Below are 19,533 nucleotides of genomic sequence, written 5' to 3'. Positions count from 1 at the left end.
AAAGATCCTTTGCTACCACTTGATTCGCTCATGTTTACAAAGTTGAATCAAAGGAAATCTTGAAACAAAAACAATATTAAAATAAATTACCAATATGATGGCAAAAACACATTATAGAGCCGCCATTATGGAATATGGCAGAAGGGTTGCTCTGAGGAGTTACTTTATGTTTCTATAAGACTACTTGACCCCAAAACCTATGTTTTGACACCAAAATGAAGTATATAGGGCTCATGGTTCCTGAACTATTACAGCAACACATCCACCATTTAAAAAAAATGTTGTCCAGAAAAAATCGGCCCTGATTAGCAATGTCTACCCAAGCTAAATTACTTCTCTAATGATAAAAAACACAAATCAGGAATTAACATCTCCGGACAACAATTATTTTATGGAGATATTTCAAGGGGCCAGGGCTAAATACCTTTAATGGTAGAATTCTGGCAGTTCTCAGCACTGCTGCAATACCTTTAATGGGAGAGTACCGGCACTTCTCAGGTGCAAACAGGTATACTCAGAAGAGTGAGTACCTGCACTTGTTTATTTCCATTTAAATCACTGCACATAAGCAAGCTCACAACGGGGTGATAGTCAGAGAGTATATCCTGAAGAGGCAGCTCAACCCATTATGTTATGTGAGTGGGTATTTTTACAACACAGCATTCATCAGTTGCTTCAGGGGGCATGCAAGAGTACATGAAGTGAGACATGAGCATGTACACTTCATCAACAAGAAGGTACTGCTTCAGGTTATTTAAAAAATACAGAAACCTTCAGCCTCGCTGACGCAGCTCTTGCTACAGCATGACTGAACCCTGGGGAGTGCAGTGACTTGTCACTGGTCCAAGTGTTTCCCGGTATCACCTTCTTCATAACAACAAAGCATGAGGACCTTTGGGGCTTGCATACACTGTACTTTCCTGATCTGTACCTTGGCTGCAAGCCGAACTGTCGCTCTGGAGCAAAGAGGATGAACTACCAAAATGCGTATATTTTACAAAGAAGCAAAGATGACATTAGGGCCAGACATTCGACACATGCCTTGTTATTGTTCACGCAATACGGTAAATGGGCAAAATGCTTTTTATGTTCTCGCTTCCAATACTCTCCTTCGGCAGGGCAAATAATGTTTTCACAACTCTCTCTGGGGCTGGGAAGAGTGGGGTCAAGTCCACTACTGTCCTGAGTGGAGGAGAGCCACATGCTTTCCACCAGGCTTCCGTGCAGAGTTTTAAGGAGGAGCGCAAGATGGCCAATTACAGCCAACATAATTGTCTTCTGTGGGCATAGTCCTACATACCAACATTTTGAAACTTTAAAGAGGGAGATTTTGAAACATAATTTTGGAACTTTAATTTCCTCATTGAATCGAACTGAAGCAAATACAATTGAAGGCAGGAGACACCTAAAATAAATTCAGTTTTGGCTTAAAAATCGGGAGTCACTCATCTGAATCGGATTTGTCGGCATGTATGCATAGTTATTGACATGATAAATGTACAACAGAAGCCTGGTTGTGGACTGTAACTGCCCTATAGGGGCATGTTTACTGGCACAATACCTGTGCATCTTAGGCAACTCTACTGACACAATATGTAGAGGGGGGAATCATTACTGGCATAACAAGACACATTTTCCGCTGCATTCACAGAATGTGAATAATTTGCACAGTTTTGTGTAAGGAAAATTACGTAAAATGTTGGAAATTACAACTGCATGAAATTGGGCACAGTGTTTTGCTACAGAAAACTGGTAGTTGCAATAAATGCCTCACAGCAGACAGGATGGAATAGAAAATGAGTTGCAAGAGGCCTTTTTCTCAGCAACCCAGACCTCTCGTCACTATTTCGAGTGCCTTTCAAACAAGGTTTACTCTCACATTCAATTTTCACTCAAGATAACACGAAGTTGCATTTTGTATAATTTCTATGGAATTAAGAGTACGTTTCTGATAACTTATGAAGCTTCAAGGAAAATGGGCTATGTTGCACACTCTTACTTGAGACCTAAATTAGAGTTTGCTGGATGGACCTCCAGGCAGCTGGGACTGCGAAAGCATTGCCTCTGTTGCCCTTGTCCAAGCTCATGCGGTTCACCCTATGTTTTCTGCCAGCATGGCAGGGTTTAATTGCTGAATCTAATTCTGACCACACAGAAGCTCTTTTGACTTTCTTGAAAAACACAATTTCAAAGTACTCCTGAGAAGCTATGACTGTACCAGGTTTACAGAATTACTCACAAGTGTAAGTATTTGTATGTTTAATAAACCAGCATCTGTATATTTGTGAGTGCTGTAAAGTATGGGTACTCGCAAACATTTTCCCAGGGGCCACAAAGTGAGGTCTGTGGTGTCCCCGAGGGCCTCATTAATGCCAGCACGGTGGCAGTGGGGCTTTTTTTTATGCTGTATGGGAGTCACAGTCCTCTACCGCACCTTGGGGGAAGCCTTCTCTGCTTGCTATCACTGCCTTGGGAGAGTCAAGTGTGAAAAGGAAGTAAATTAGTTTTTGAATTGGAATGAAATAGAATTGTGAAACCATAACACCTGGGATTAATCATAGCTTCCACACTTGACCAAATTGTGTGATCCTAGGCAATTGTCTAATTTCACTTTGTCTCCTTTGCATATAAGAGCACTTTGGAATACATATGGTCAAGATATACGCTGTATAAAACTTTCTCTTGTGCCTGCTTTATTAAACTATAATGTTGTCCACCTATAATAACAAACCAGAGCACTCATGGTTCTTTGTGTTAACTATCTTGTTTCTTAGTTTAGTACTGGCATTGCTGCCAGATTGGGAGGAGGCATGACTGTTTCTGTGTTCATTTTGAAAACTGTCACGGTTAGAAAATACATCTCAATGTACTTAAAGCATCCAATGTACTAAGGTGAAACATGTTAATAAAATACACTTTTTAAAAACATTTTTGAAGAGACTTTGGGGGTGATTCTAATTCTGGCGGGCGGCGGAGGCCGCCCGCCAGAATTCCGCCCCCATAATACCGCTCCGCGGTCAGAAGACCGCGGAGGGTATTATGAGTTTTTCCCTGGGCTGGCGGGCGGTCTCCAAAAGACCGCCCGCCAGCCCAGGGAAAAACTCCCTTCCCACGAGGATGCCGGCTCGTAATCGAGCCGGCGGAGTGGGAAGGTGCGACGGGTGCAGTAGCACCCGTCGCGTATTTCAGTGTCTGCAAGGCAGACACTGAAATACCTTGCGGGGCCCTCTTACGGGGGCCCCTGCCGTGCCCATGCCATTGGCATGGGCACGGCAGGGGCCCCCAGGGGCCCCGCGACCCCCCCTACCGCCATCCTGTTCATGGTGGCTTTCCCGCCATGAACAGGATGGCGGTAGGGGGGGTCAGAATCCTCATGGCTGCGGAGCGCGCTCTGCAGCCATGGAGGATTCAAACGAGCAGCGGAAAGTCGGCGGGAGACCGCTGACTTTCCGCTTCTGACCGCGGCTGAACCGCCGCGGTCAGAATGCTCGTTGGAGCACCGCCAGCCTGTTGGCGGTGCTCCCGTGGTCGGTGGCCCTGGCGGCCACCGGCCGCCAGGGTCAGAATGACCCCCTTTATTTTTACAATTTTGTTGAAAGATGTCTTAAAAATGAACGTGGTCCTAGAGTTAAATGGTGCAACACACCTTATTTGCTTTTTTTCTTTTATTTAGGTTGGTGTAAATAAACGCTTGCCTTTTAATTGACAGCTTTATGAATGTTCGTGCTCTCAGCAGCCCACTGCGATCTTTCACCTGGGGACCGTACTTTGTGTATCACTGCTTTAAAGTAAGGCATACGAATTCATGAATTTGCACCAAGTAACGATTTTTTCCACGAAAAGAAAACACCTCCCCTAGTCCCTCACTACCCACTTATTTTAGTAGTGGCCCTCCCAATTCAACCCTAAAGACCGGATTTGCTCCGATTCCTACTCTTAAAATAAAACTGCAGTGGTTTAAGAGTGAGAAACTACCTGCAAATGGTGGGGCTGCCACCTTTTCCATGTCCATACATGGCAATACACATAGGGGCATATTTATGGAAAAGTGGTGCATCATTCATGATGTGCCACTCTTCCAGCGCCCCATTATGTCCCCTTAATGACATTATGTGTGCACCAAATTTACAATACAGTGCACCATGACGGTCTTGTCCACATTAGTGTCATAAGGTATGGCGCTAGTGTGGCGCTTTGCTGGATTAGGGCCATAAATTATGGCACTAATGCAGCAAACCACAGGGAGGCCAATTGTTTTCAATGGAAGCATCATCTTTATGCCTGCCTTAGGCAGGCATTAATAATGATGCTACAAATGGCGCAGAGAAATCTAATACATTTCACTGTGCCATTTTTCTGGGCCTCCCTACGGGGGAATTCCCCCCTTGTATATATCATGCCTGGCTCAGACATAATGTGGCGCAAGGGTTTACAAAGTGGCGCAGTGCTTGCATTGTGCCACTTTGTAAATATGGTGAGTGGGAAATGCCACCGTAACGCCAAATTAGCATTAAGAAAATGACACAAATTTAGCACATGATGGCACTAGGGACATCATAAATATGCCCCATGGTTTCAGTAGAAGACTCACAGAGTGTGATTCACAAAGGTAACTGACACTTTTGAGCAATTTACTCTTACACTTAGAGTACTTTAAATTACATTGACATTTTGTAAATAGCCAAAAGCAGCAAGCATATTCAAATGTGTAAGAGTAACTTAGATATGTAAATTGCTCAAAAGTGTAAGTTATCTTTGTGAATGGCCCAGGCAGTTTGTGACTAGCCCCTGGGCCCTTCAGTTTGGTGAAAACATGTAAGTTACACCTTTGGAGTAAATTTGCACTCTGATTTTGTGAATAGTCAAAAAGTAGTAAACTTACTTAGAAGTGTAAGTTACCTTTGGGTATCAGGCCCACAATTTTTAAACTGAAAGATGGCATTGTTTTAGTTTCCTGCAATTTAGCATTTCCTCCACTTCAATGCAATGTGAAGCAACATTCTTTTTGATTTTCTTTCCAATTCACTGCTTATCTGTTCCTCGATGTTGGCATGTGTGAGTGTCGGCACCGTAAGCCGCCCCTATGAGGGGATTCACTTACACTTAAGATGACAATAAACCGGTGTAATTTTATATGTGAGTAAATCCACATCCAAGTGCAAATTCAAGTTTTATAAATCGCTACAGTGAATTTGTATTTGCAATTATGCCTCCTATTAACACCTGAGTGTCACCAGGAGCGCAGAGTGCATACAAACAGGGGAAGAAATCAATTTGACAGGCATTAGATAGATTTATGTAATAAGGTAAAAAATGGGCCTTGGCACCATATTAGATATATTCATGCAACAGGGTAACGGGACAGGGCACCACATTAGATGTATTTATGTGGCACCATATTAAGACTTTTCTTTCGTGGACACAGTTTAGCATTGAACAATACACTGAAATCAGAAAGTCCACAAGTACCTCTAGTGCACAGATCCCCAGGGCGACGCCACCGACAATCTTGCCGTTCTTGTTCAGAAAGTTCTGGAATGCAATGTCGCAGCCCTGGGAAAGAGAGAATCGGAAATGGGTGAATATATCTGCTGTCACAGGCAGGGTGTCACCAGGGGCAGAATGTTCCAGTTCGGAGAGTGACTGAGCCCCACCGCCCACAACAGAAAGTTCACCCAGAGCAGAGAGTGGCTGGGGCCTCCTCATGAAGGACTGGCTTCTCCTGTTCCGAGGCTCACTGAACTCTCATTCATTATGGACAGGCTGCCCCAGTTCTGAGGGTGAATAGTCTTCCCCTCACTGGGGGAGTGCTCCTCCAGTTCTGAGTCAGACTGACTAACTGTCATGGGCGGCTCCTCCATGAGGGCAGAGGAGCGTTGTCCCCCGCCAGCAGTGGCAGCTGCAAAACCTTTACAAGGAAACAATAATAAACAGTGTTCAATTGTAAAGCGCCGGGGCCACGGGAGTTACAAGTGTGAGGGGGAGTGCTCAGAACTCCCCCTCAAAGCGCATCTGTGTTTGGCTGGCCATCTCGGGCCAGCCAAACACCCGTGCACACAGGACTCTCTTCAGCCCAGCAACACAGTTGCTGGGCTGGAGAGAGCATGCACAGACTCCCAGTCTGCCTGGGAGTGCCCTGGGTGGGCGCTCCCAGCCAATCCTGGTGCTTCTCTGAGCAGTGTCAGGATTGGCCGCAGGGCAGGTTGGGAGCCTGTGCCTGCCTGCAGCCAGCAGAGGAGCGGGGCAAGGCTTTCAGGTAAGTTTAATATTTTTTATTTTTTTATTTTAATAATATTTTCTCCCCCTGCAACCCCTACTGCCCCCTCGCCCCCTCCCCATCCCACGTGCCATCCCGTCCCTTTTAACTCTGTGAGCCACAACTGCTAACTGTGTGGCTAGGGACTGGCTTCTTCGGTACTTAAGGTGACTGAGCTCTAGTTCACTATGGACAGACTCTGGCAGTCCTTAGGTTCACTCAGTTCAGCTGCGTGGAGGCCTCTGATTGCCAATGTCCCCTCTGCCTGTCTCTTCTTCTCCTTGGGATTTATTGCGACAGACAAATCGGAGGTAATCATGCAGAGAAGAGGGAAAGAGAAAGAGAGTGAGAGTGAGAGAGGGGAGAGGCACAGAGAGTGGCTGGATAGAAATTGAGACGAGGAAAGAGGCAGGGCTGGTTTGAACATTATTGTAGGGCTCCTTTTGGTTCCCCAGTCTGGCTCTGGTGCTGGCTTACATATTATTCTGACAGTACAGTGGTGCTCTCGTAGTCCAGACAAGTGTGGGTTTTCCTGTACTGACTCACGGGCATAGCTCACGGTAGGGAAAAAGGGCGGGGCGTGGCAGAGAGGGTGGGGGGGCCAAAAACAAACACAAAAAAACTAAATATAAGTAAAACTTACCTTTATCCAAGCCAACCCGCGCCACTCCATCCGCTCTCCTTTGTCGTTGCAGGCAGTGACTTCCAGCCTGCCCTGTGGCCAATCCTGGTGCTGCTGAAAGCAGCATCAGGATTGGCTGGGAGCACCCAGCCAGGGTGCTCCCAGGCAGACTGGGATCCTCTGGCTTGTCTCTCCAACTTGGCAATGCAGTGTTGGGTTGGAGAGACTCTACTGTGCATGTATGTATGGCTGGCCTGAGACAGCAGGCCAAACATACATGCGTATTGAGGGGGAATGCTGTGCACTCCCCCTCCGTCCCCGTCACACCCATGGCCCACTCACTTTTATAGTAAAAACATAATGAACAGAGGTTATTATGTTTTTACTATAAAAGTTTTGCAGCTCCTGATGCTGGCGGGGGGGTTTGACGCCTTAGCGGAGGAGCCACCCCTGCTGACTCGATTATTCCTATCACTACCAGAGCCCACTCTAGTCACTCTTCTACAGCGGTAACACTAAGTGAATCCTAAAAAATGCACTTGTGCTGGAGGACAAGAGAGTAGTCTAAAAACACCATAACATAAAGTGCAAGGTCACTCTAAGGGGTTTCCTGGAGCTATATATAACAGATGTGTACTGTTCTCTAACTCAATGGGATTTGTTTTATAGACTCCAGGAAGATGAAAAGATGAGTGGACCTACTGGCATTCGATCCATGGACCACTGGGTCAACACAGCTCCCCATAGTAAATGCATTATTCTCATGGCCATCGATCGAGTGGCAGAAATGCTGGCTGATTTGCTTCTTTTTTGTACTGCCTCAACCAGTGGTTCTTAACCTGTGGCCCGGGGATCCAGGACAACTACTCAAATTAAACAAAATTAGTAGATTATTAAAGTGTATACACATAAAAAAGCAAAATGCAACATTCAAAACATTAAAAAGGCTCTGTAAATTTGAATTCATTTGAAATTTGGGCCTAAAAATTAAGTTGGTATCTTTAGCTTGATTGCTGGGAGTGGTACAAGTACAGCAATCAGTAGTACAGGGATTGGAAGCCTCAATTAAAGCACAAGTATGCGTTGACTCAAAGGGAATAATGCTTTAGGTGAAAAAAGGCAAAGTGATATGTGGATGAGCTTGTCACTTCATCGTTTAGAAATAAAAACAAATTTTAAAAAGCTCCACCCTTCCCATTAACATTTAGATTTTTGTACATTTTTTGTTTGTTAAATTAAGACAATATGTTAAAGGTTTTGTATTTGTTTGATGTATACGTGTTTCTCCAGGTTTGTGTGTTTTTTGATATTCACATAGTAGGTATTGCATAGGCCGTGGTCCCCAGCTTACAACAGTCATTCAGTGGGGTCCACCAATGGTAAAAGGTTAGGAACCACTGCTCTAAATTGCAACATTACTTTTGCCTGTATAACCCATTTATATTCACTTGACCATACTGGCTGTACACCGTGACTTTTTATTCTTACGTCTCATTAGATGTCATATTTGTCCTGCTTCCATGCATGTCCACTGTGTTCTCATAGTTCTATGCATGGAGTATAGCCAGTGCTCCATTGCCACCAGCCTGTTTAACCCTTTCTGACCTGCCCTACAGACCAAAGACCAAAATGTTTCTTGATCCACTCTAGCTTGCTCCACAGCTTCTCTCCAAAACAATATGTTTGCCTTTAGCCAGAATGGACAAAAATCCCTAAAATATGCTGACCTTCACATTCTCGTCCACAGTGCTAAATGTGCATGGATCCTTGTTGGAGCAGCAGACAGGTGGCAGATGGTTGTTCTTTTTGTAGTATACTGACTCATTGAAATCTGAGTAGTTGCGGAAGCCGCAGCACTTCAGCTGGAGCAGAAGAGACAATTGGTTAATACCAGACACATGATCACAAGAAATGAAATTAGAATACAAAGAAGGGACAGGGCTTCTCTTAGACAATCGGTATAATGAACATGAAGTAACAGTTGTAGTTTATTCCAATGTAAATAATAATACACAGAGCGAAACAAGACTAACATAAATGTAACTCAGCTCAGCCCACTGCAGCCCAGCACACAGCTCAACACAATTCTACCTAGCCTTAAGTCTTACTCTAACTCAATCCAATTTTACTCAACCTAAACTTAACCCAACCTTAACCTCATCTACCCACACAGGAACTGACATCACTGAATTTCCATCATCCATCTCAACAGGAATCCATCAGCACAGGAAGTGCAATCACTCACTGGTTTTAAGTCAAAACTGTCTCTACTTAATAGAGTAGAGGCTGCAGCGCAGACATTTGCTACAAAATGAATGGGGGAGAGCCCCAGTATCCAAACTATACCTGGGCTAATCAACAGTAGTAATAAAGAACTGATATATAGTAGGGACAAATACCCATGAACTATGCATCACAGTGAAGACCCGAAGTAATCACAAAAAATATTTTAATTCATGAATATATTCTTTATACAAATCAATATTTGTCTCCTTTTGTCTCGCCCCTCCTCATAAACCACAAAACATATAATAAATACTCAAATACACATCACTAAAACAAATATATACATATGTATCACACCAAAATATACATAAGAATTTACAAACCAAAAAACAGGTACTAAAGTGCACACAAATTAGCACTATAGGCTTCCAAGTAAAAATTCACTGTTGTGGGCTGCCAAGCGACTTTTTCAAAAGCAGTCCTCCAATTGAGGTAGTGGTGATTAATACTGTCTGTAATAGATAGTTATTAAATATACTTAAATGCGGTATAATCATATCGCACCAACAAAGCCACAAGAACCAGACCGCAAGTATTCTGGTACACAGAAGAGCTTAGGCTCACCAAATGCCACTGCAAGCAACCAGAATGACACTGACAAGAGCAGGTACAAATCTGACCTCAGACTGTACCATAAGCAAATCAGAGCCATCAAACACTCCACTCCTACTGACTTCATTCAAAGCAGCACCAAAAGTGCCACAGAAATCTTTGCTATAGTGTAAGACTTCACCTCTCCATCGGTAATCTCCACCAGCCTAGTCACCTCCCAGGACCTATGCATCCAGCTGTCCTTATTTTTCTGCAACAAGGTCACCAGCATCAATGAAGACTCCAAGCCTTGAAGCTTCCACCCTTGCAGCTCTACATCCCATCAGTACTAACAGACAAAGGGCCACCCTGACTAAATATCATCGTGCAATAAAGAGCAACAACTGCAGAACACTACTGAACCCCTGCCCTCACCACATCTTTATTAAAGAACTAGACCCCTTCAGCACAACACTCACCCCAATCCTGAATGAATCAATCATCACAGCCACCTGCCTGGAAACATGCCACTGTACTCCCCCTCCTCAAGAACCCCTCTACAGAACTCAAGAAGCTAGACAACTATTGGTCTATCTCTCTAGTACCCTACCCAGCAAAAGTCATAGAAAAGATGATACACAAACATCTAGCCACCCACCTCAATGACAACCACTTCTTCGACAACACTCGATCAGAATTCAAGTCCAACCACATTACAGAGATCACCCTCATCACTACCATGGATGACATCCGGTTGCATGGACAGAGGTGATTCCATGGCCCTCATCCCACTGGATCTTTCCTCAGCCTTTAACACTGTCTCCCACTCGATCCTTACCCAACAACTGCGCAATGCCGGCATCCAAGAACCCATGCTTTTCTTGATGTGTTTCTTTCTGATTGGCTGCACCCAGCCAATCAGCCTGGCATTCTTCACCTCATATGCCCTCAACATCATCTGTGGAGTTCCACAAGGATCCTCCCTCAAACCCACTCAGTTCAACACCTACATGACCACACTCTCTAGCATCATCTGCTCCCACTGAATCAACATTAGACCCTATGCTGACAACACCCAGCTCATGCTCTCCGGTTTCTGAGACTGCATGACTGAAGTTGCCAGGTGGATGAAAACCAACTGTCTAAAGCTTAATAAAGACACACCTTGCTCTGGGACTTTACCTGGAGGTCTGCCAAACTCAGACCCACACCTCTTTTAGCAACCCACAGAAAAAAACACAGAATAGTAATCCACAGCCAACTCACCATGATCGGCCAAGTGAATTCAGTCTCATGCTTCTGCTTCCACACACTCAAGAAAATATTCAAATGGCCCTTCACTAACACTTCCAGAATCGTCCCCCAAGTTCTCATCATCAGCAAGCTGTACTGTGGCAAGGAACTCTATGCTAAAATCACCGCTCAACTGACCAGAAAATTCTTGACCAAATAAAACTCTGTGGCCCAGGCCCATCCTCAAACTCACACTCAACCTACACATGAACTTGAACTTCAAAGAGCTGCACTGGTTCCGAATCCATAAACAAGAACTTTTCAAACTCCTGAAGCACACACACAAAACCTTGCACAGCATTGGGCCCACATACCTCAACAACCATATAAACTTCCACAAACCTACCAGACACCTTCGCTCAGCCAAACTTCTACTTGTGCACACCCCCTGCATATGCAGAACTAGATACAGCAGTTGTGACTTCTCATACCTAGCTCCCAAAGCCTGAAAGACCCACCCCTGCCCTTCAGAACCCTCCTTATTTCTTGAATTTTGACGAAACAGAATACATGGCTCTTCACCTAGCCTTGACCCTGGATCGGCCCCTACAGCTCGTGCTTCAGTGCCAGGATATATTCCTGGGTGAGTTGTGTGCTATTTAAATAAACATAACAGAACATAACATAACATAAAAAAACTCAACTCAACCCAACCATAACACATCCCAAATTTACCTTAATCCAACCTTAGTTCAACTCAGCCATAGCTCAAATAAACTTAACCCAATCAAACTATTGTAATAAGTTCTGGAAGTGATAAGGCTACCATCAACCAATGGTCTTAGCATGTATGTTGAGACTGTGCTAGCTTCAACAACTGACTTTCATAGGCCACAGGATAGGGGGTGGCTAGGACCCCCTGGACATCATAAAGTATCGCAAAGGGCAGGCTACTATTAAATGACCTGTGAGAGAAAGAAGAGGGGCTAACATATGTAATTCCCATAATAGGAGATAAAACAATCTTGTAGTTGCCCCGTAGTGCTCAGGTAGTGTTTAATAGAATATAGATTGTCTGCAGGGACATACAATCATGCAGGGTGGGATCCCAAGGACCCCCCTTCCCTGATCCAGATACACTTCTTGCCTTGTCGATCTCTCATCCCTCATGTGCTCACCTCATTCATAGTGGTGTTCCAGATTGTGGTAATATCACTTTTGTCTTCCTGCCCATAATCTTCTTTCAAGGTTTTTGTCGCCCAGGTGCTGAGGTACTCCACGAATATCTGTGACTGAACAGGTCATGAAGCAAATATTTTCATTATGTTATGTGACAATCCCAAAATAGATAATTCAACTATTTCCCCTCATTTCAGCACCCACTTAAACCGTCCTGACCTGTACTGACAATTTCACCTGTTTTTCTCTTAGGGGATAATTTACACAGCCATGCTGGAGTAGTACTCCTGTTTAAATCTTTTACATACCCTTACCTATCATTGTGACTTGGTCCCACAACATGTAAAATTGTATTAAAATTGGGAATATTCAAGGAATGTTGGTATGCATAGAAAGGACTGTGCCCTGTTTGTAATGTTAGTAAAAGTGGATTGATTTTTCTGCACCAATTCAAAAAGGCATGTAAAAGTAAGTAAAAATGTACTCCTGCAGTACCACTTCCTGTACTCTTAAATGCTTTTGTGAGTAGGTCCCTTGCTTGTTTAGCCAATGCGCTGTAATTGGTTAATGTTGTTCATTCACCAAACAAAAGACTGCGTTGTTACACAAACATGCTACAACCAAAAACCAGGGTTATCTGTAACATGCAGATAGGTCTGTTTGGCCCATGCGGGTTGTTAGCCAGTGCAAGAGTGGTACAGTTTGGGTTGTTGCAGTGTAGAGACATTTTATGTGTTAGTCTATTAAATGTGTTGGATGTAGCGCACAGCTACCTCCAAGAGGTAGTGGAGCACTTTCCAGCAGGTATGGCACCTGATGCTACAGCTGAAAGCGGTTGCCCCCCAGTTGCACAGCATACCCCTCTCAGTGTACCCCACAAGAAACACTTCTGTGCCAAGATGATCTGATGCAGAAACCAAAGACGTATAGTCTGCAATACATCTCTTGGACCAGGAAATCATCCAGTGCTTTATCACTTTCAAAATCCTCACCTACGCACACAGAGCCCTCCACAACTCCGTACCTGCCTCCCTTAACCAGCGACTGAACCTCCATGTACCCTACGCTCAGCCCAGCTATCTTTTGCAGAAGTACCCCGCATCAGGAAAACCAGAACAGGAGGACGCTCCTTCTCCTACCTCGCCGCCACCACCTGGAACGCCCTACCCATCCACATCAGACAAACCACCTCCCTCCCCAGCTTCACGAAGGAACTGAAGCCCTGGCTTTTTTAATCCACCTCCGGGACACGCTACACCCCCAACCCCTAGCACCTTGAGACCCTGACGGGTGAGTAGCTGAGCTTTATACATTTTTATTGATTGATTTCTGGACTTACAGGTCTATTTAAGAAGGATATTCCAATTAAAGCATTATCCAGTGTATCCTAGGGCACCTGTGGACACAGATATCACTGTGCTCTCCGTTCTGCACAGAGGTTACCTGATGCACAAGCATCCTTTTACTAAAGTCAACACACTATAAACACGAACTGTGTAGAAGCAGTGCTTAATTTGTGCCTGTGTTTGCAAGTGGTGGGCACTGGAACTCATTTTTGCGGACCAGGATTTTTTTTCATTATCAGAGTTTGACTCAGAGTGAGAGAGAGGGAGAAATAAGGAGGAAGTAAAAGGTGGGACAGCAGTTTGAGGAGGAAAGCTAGGGTGGTGGGCAATTATCTCACGTTAATGCCCCATAGTGCATTCATTATTTTGCAGTACAATTCTTTAACAACATCTCTGTCTTGGGAGGCAGTGTTACTTCAAAAAATAATTGATTTAAAACAAGGGTATTCCAGCATTCGCTGGTGAATTTAAAGCACAACCCCCTACTATTAGCCAATCGATGTAAACATCCCTCCAAATTACAAACAAATTGCCAGAATTTACAGAGATATGAATAGGAAAATTGAATTAATCTTTATACATCAGAAAAGTCTGAAAGCAAGCCTGCTTGGCAAAAACGGAGATACTGATCTTTCGCTTTTAAATTATTAAAGACATGTTGAGTAGGGGTCTGCATTCAATAACAGTTTGAGCACACAACAGAATAGGTAATGTTAACTATGCCCTTGTGATCAACACAATAAATTGAATGCAAATGAGGGAGTGTAATTCTACATTGAGAATTCATTTCTTTACACTCCGAATACATACAATCTGACTTTGATAGCAATTACTTTTCCTTTCTGCTTCTGTGATTAGACATGTGGGAAGGTTGTGGAATGTTTACTTGAAATGTTTGAAGTTTGCTTTAATTTGTAATGGACCAATATTTGTAGTAGATAAGATCTTCAAATTAGTTACTAAACATATTGCAATGAATCTACAGAATATGGTGCAAGGTGCTGTATTAAGCTAACGCAAAGCACTCTAACAAAACAATTAGATTGTTTTTATCCACCACCGCCTCTAAGTTCTGGACCAACCGTCACCCAACTACACATTCCAATCACAAACATTCAGCTGCATGTCTGTGGACACTGCCCCGCCAACCCAGACACCAGAAAACAAGACCCATATTTGGAGACTTGAAAAGAGTCAATTCCCTACTGCTGCTCCTGATGATGTATTTTTTCACGTGTTCAGCGCTTCCTTAATCTCTAGCTAGGCTTCTGCTATATAAGTATGCCTACAAGGGTGCCTTCAGTGTGTTTTCAGGTTGCTCAGAGATAAGCTGACCAACCGAGTTGTGAAACAACGCTATCACCTTGTTATGCAGGCTGGAGTCAGCGTTTTACCTTGATAAGGCTGGGTGAGGCCTACCAGGTGGCCCCTACTTGCAGCATACTCTTTTTGTTCAGGGTTGAGCAGGGCCAAGCGGGTAGACACTCATTCAGGCACTAGGGTGGTCTGTATTTGACAGCCAGTGCAAGGTGGCTCCCTTAATAAGTGGAGCAAGGCAGGTGGAATCACGACCTGGAGGTGGTCGTAGTGGTGTCATGGTTGGCCATATTTAAAGGATGGCGCTACGAAAGGACTAGTTAGATGATGTCCATCTGTGCAAGGTGTCATAAGGCATTACAAAAATCTTCCCAGGTCTGGTGCACCTCGTCATCAGTATACATCTGAAGTACTCAGTCAGGGGTTGAGGCTTTCCTGCCCTTTCTGCTGCTTGTAAATGATACAATTCTTGCAGGTGGTCATGCATAAAAGTTGGGATGATGTATGTATTAAATGTAGAGACTTTGAAGTATTTTAGAATATTTTCAACCGCTTTCTGTTTTTTTGTTTATTTATTTTTAGTGTTGTTTATCACGAACCAGCCACTAAGGACTTCTGAGCACTTTTTTACAGAGATCTGTGTTGTAAAATAAATATAGCGTAACATTTGCACAGAAATTAGTTTACATAGCACTTAGCAGTGCCAGCGTGAGTTGTTTGTAACAACATATTTGTAGTGGAATACGTGGGACAGTATCCCACTAATCAGCCAACATGACACCGAAACTCACCAGCCATGTGAAATGTGAGAAATTAATAAAACCATAACAGCTCATGTGAATTTGTTGTTTTTAGATGTTGGCTACACACAGATTTAGCTGCTTGTTGGGAACCTATTTGTTTTCCAATATGTGACATATACTAAATGTGGGCTTTGGTCAGCCCCTTGCTAATGATTGGATGTCTTTGTTGTCCATCTCACATCTCTGTTTCCTTGCATCATAGTGTAGGAGAGGGACTTTTTTATCCTCATCCCTTTTCCTTTCTACTCCCTTAGTCCCCACTCCACCCAGAATACACTCCACCCATTCCCAGCCCCTGGCACTTTTAACTCACTGTGTGGTCATTTTAAAATAGTTTGTAACCATTTTTAAGATTGCTGCCCACACCTGTGCATGTGCAGGCATGTGTACTGGGATGTTTTTATATATACACAAATCCAGGTCAAAGATGGCCACTGTGGGTGCCGAGCAACCACATCGGCCATTTTTAACAGGATTTGTTAAAATATCAAAATATTAAAAATACTGTATATTTAAAAATGCATTCAAAGATGGTATTTATAGATACACGAGCAGGGGACACCTTCACCTGTTTCCATAGTCACTAACATGTGTTGGACTTTTTTGCTTATGCAGGGTCATCCCCAATCTTTTTGCCTCCTGCCTCCTATTTGTTCTGACCTGTTACTGTTGGCTTTTGAACTCTGAGCACTTTACCACTGCTAACCAGTGCTAAAGTGCATTTGCTCTCTGTGTAAATTGTATGGTTGATTGGTTTATCCATGATTGGCATATTTGATTTACTAGTAAGTCCCTAGTAAGGTGCACTAGAAGTGCCAGGGCCTGTACATCAAATGCTACTAGTGGGCCTGTAGCACTGGTTGTGCCTCCCACCTAAGTAGCTCTGTAATCATGTCTCAGACCTGCCACTGCAGTGTCTGTGTGTTCAGTTTTAACTGTAAATTCGACTTGGCAAGTGTACCCACTTGCCAAGCCTAAACCTTCCATTTTCTTACATGTAAGGCACCCCTAAGGTAGGCCCTAGGTAGCCCCAAGGGCAGGGTGCAGTGTATGTTTAAGGTAGGACATATAATAATGTGTTTTATATGTCCTGACAGTGAAATATTGCTAAATTAGTTTTTCACTGTTGCAAGGCCTGTCCCTCTCATAGGTTAACATGGGGGCTACCTTTACATCTGATTAAAGTGTAGATTCCCTTTGGGAGCTGATGGACATGTGGAGTTTGGAGTCTCTGAGCTCACAATTAACAAATATATCTTTTAGTAAAGTTGATTTGAAGATTGTGGGTTTGAAAATGCCACTTTTAGAAAGTGAGCATTTTCTTGCTTATACCATTTCTGTGACTCTACCTGTTTGTGGATTCCCTGTCTGGGTCAGTTTGACAGTTGGGCTGGTTGCACCTCACACTAGACAGTGACACAAAAGGAGCTGGGGTGTAGTCTGCATTTCCTGATGAGCCATCTGTGCTAGGAGAGAGGGAAGGAGTGGTCACTTACACCTGAAAGGGTTGTGCCTGTCCTCACACAATACAGTCACCGACCCCCCTGGTGAGTGTCTGGGGCCTGGCCAGGACAAGGCAGGATTTCACATTCAAAAGAGACTTTTACTATGAAGTAGGCCTACTTCAAAGGAGAAATTGGGTATAAGAAGGGACCCAAAACCACAGACTTTAGATCACTTCTGGACATCAAGAGGAACCTCTGCCTGGAGAAGAGCTGAAGAGCTGAGGAGAAGTCCTGCCCTGCCTGTGACTGTGGTTTGTGGAGCTATCCTGCAGTTGCTGCCGTGACTGCCAGAGTAAGAGGGCAAAGACGGGACTTTGTATGCCCTCCATCTTGTGAAGAAATCTCCAAGGGCTTGATTTAGAGCTTGCCTCCTGTTGTTTGAAGTCTCAGGGACAGCAAAGACTTCTCTCTGCCAGCACCTGGAGTCTCTGGAGAGACTCCTGCTCTGACAAGTGGTGCCCTATCCAGTCTCTGGGCCTTTGAAAGGAAAGCTGGTGGAAATCCAAGGAAATCGGCTTCGGACGACTTCTGACCGACGCCGCTGCTGAATCCAGTGACGCCGCCTGCAGCCGACTCTGTGATCTTCGCTGGAACGCGACGACCTTCGCAGGCCTGACGCCTCTGCAGCCCCGCTGAAGTCCGCGACTCTGTGGAAGTCGCCGCACCACGTCGTGACCGACGCCGCTCGAAGTGCGCAGATTCAACGTTTCGCACATACGCCACGATTCCCGACTTCGCGCATCGACTTGTTTTCACTCTTCACCAAAGGTACTGTACTTGGGGGTCTACTCCACTCCAGGTCCGGCGCCGCTGGTGTCGGATTGTTGAGAACGACTCCGTCACGACGCCGTGTTAACACCTCATCGAAGCATTTTGTGTTTCTAAGCGCTATTTTTTTGTTTAATCTTTAAAAATTCATAACGTGCCTTTGTATGTCGGATGTTTGTCGTTTTGGTCTTGTTTTGGTTAGATAAATACTTCCTATTTTTCTAAACTGGTGCTGTGTCATTTTGTTGTGTTTTCATTAAGTTACTGTGTGTGTTGGTACAACTACTTTATACCTAGCACTCTGAAGTTAAGCCTACTGCTCTGCCAAGCTACCAAGGGGGTGGGCAGGGGGTAGCTGAGGGTGATTCTCTTTTAGTATGACTAGAGTGAGGGTCCTTGCTTGACCAGGGGGTAACCTGGCTGTCAACCAAAGACCCCATTTCTAACATTGGTGATCAGCGGTTGGGATTTAGACTTGTATTTTTACTTGACATACAGCAATTAAGTGTACACTACTATTTTGAGTGCAGACCACTACCTGACCACATATTACTTGTTTGGTGATCTTTTGCTTTTTCTCTTGAGGACTCCTTTTTGTTCTACTTCCATGATTTTGCTGATCCCTTGACTGATTCTTTTTACTTCATTGGGAACTTATTTTCTGCCTTTGGAACTTTGCACTTGTGACCATCATGTCTCAATCTGGAGATACAATAGCTGGAGCTGTCTTTGAAATAGAGAAACTGAAGGAGTACTCAGTTGCTCAATTGAAACAGTTCCTTAAAGATCTTAACTGTCCCACTGAGTGCTCCACCAGGGAGTGGGAGCTGCAAAAGGCACAGAGGGCCTGAGTGACAGTCAAGGAGGCTAGAGGGCACACAGAGGAGGAGAATGTGGGTGGGGAAGTGCAGAGGATACACAGTGGTGTAGTAGAGGTACCTGTTACGCCTGGGGGGAGGGTCCCCAGGAGGGGTAGCAGGGTGTCACCCAAGGGTCTGACTCCTGAAGAGTTACAGGACAGACAGGCAGAGAGGGCTTACCTGTTAAAGTTCAAGGAGTTGAAGATGCAAAGGGTGAACTAGTTGGAAGAAAGGAGGAGGGACTTAGAGATCAAAAAGAGGATTTGGACTTATGAGCCCAAAATGAAGGAGCTGGAAGTCAAAGGGGCTGAGTCCAGCTGGAAAGGTGGCAGCAACAATTTTATATCCAGTGCTGCTGAAGAAGTGCACATGCTCAGAGATGTGGTGCCCTACTTGAAGGAGGGAGTTAACACATGCCAGGAGGTTCAGGGGTATGAGGTAGCTCCAGTGATGCACAGGGTCCCTGAGGTGGATTGGGGAACTGGCAGGGGGAGTCATATTCCTACTGGTGGGAGGAACTCTCTACTGACTCTAAGTGAGAGTGACAGGAAGAGGGGTTCCCCCCCAGGTAGAAGTCCTGATTATGGAGTGTGAAGACATCCCAGAAGAGTGTGGGTTGAGTGTCAGGGACAGTCAGGCACTGTTTCACCAGTCTCAGGAGGGTGATGTGTGGTGCTTTTTCAATGCTTAGTCACTGGATGGTTGGGTGAAGGGTAGTTTGGTTAATTCATGTGAGGGGCTGAGTGATGTAATTGCTGGAGAGCATATGTCTAGTCCTTATTTTCCAGAGCTACGCCAACACCAGGTGGAGTGTGAGTTCTCTGACC

General features: G+C 44.5%; 1 protein-coding gene across 3 annotated transcripts in view; it reads right to left on the bottom strand.

Moving 5' to 3' along the window:
- The window catches only part of LOC138292837 (tetraspanin-1-like), a 54,268-nt gene that overhangs the window by 16,103 nt on the left and 18,632 nt on the right, over window positions 1-19,533 (bottom strand). For all 3 annotated transcript variants that reach the window (XM_069231650.1, XM_069231652.1, XM_069231651.1), the window contains exons 5-7: window positions 12,107-12,220; window positions 8,606-8,740; window positions 5,470-5,553 (exon numbers count right to left, since the gene is read on the bottom strand). In XM_069231650.1, coding sequence (XP_069087751.1) covers window positions 5,470-5,553; window positions 8,606-8,740; window positions 12,107-12,220 — 333 coding nt within the window. The remainder of the gene's footprint in view (window positions 1-5,469; window positions 5,554-8,605; window positions 8,741-12,106; window positions 12,221-19,533) is intronic.

This window comes from Pleurodeles waltl, chromosome 4_2, assembly GCF_031143425.1.
Source record: "Pleurodeles waltl isolate 20211129_DDA chromosome 4_2, aPleWal1.hap1.20221129, whole genome shotgun sequence".
Classification (NCBI taxonomy): Eukaryota; Metazoa; Chordata; class Amphibia; order Caudata; family Salamandridae; genus Pleurodeles; species Pleurodeles waltl.
Note: the sequence above shows the minus strand (reverse complement) of the source record. Positions and strands in the feature narration are given on the sequence as shown.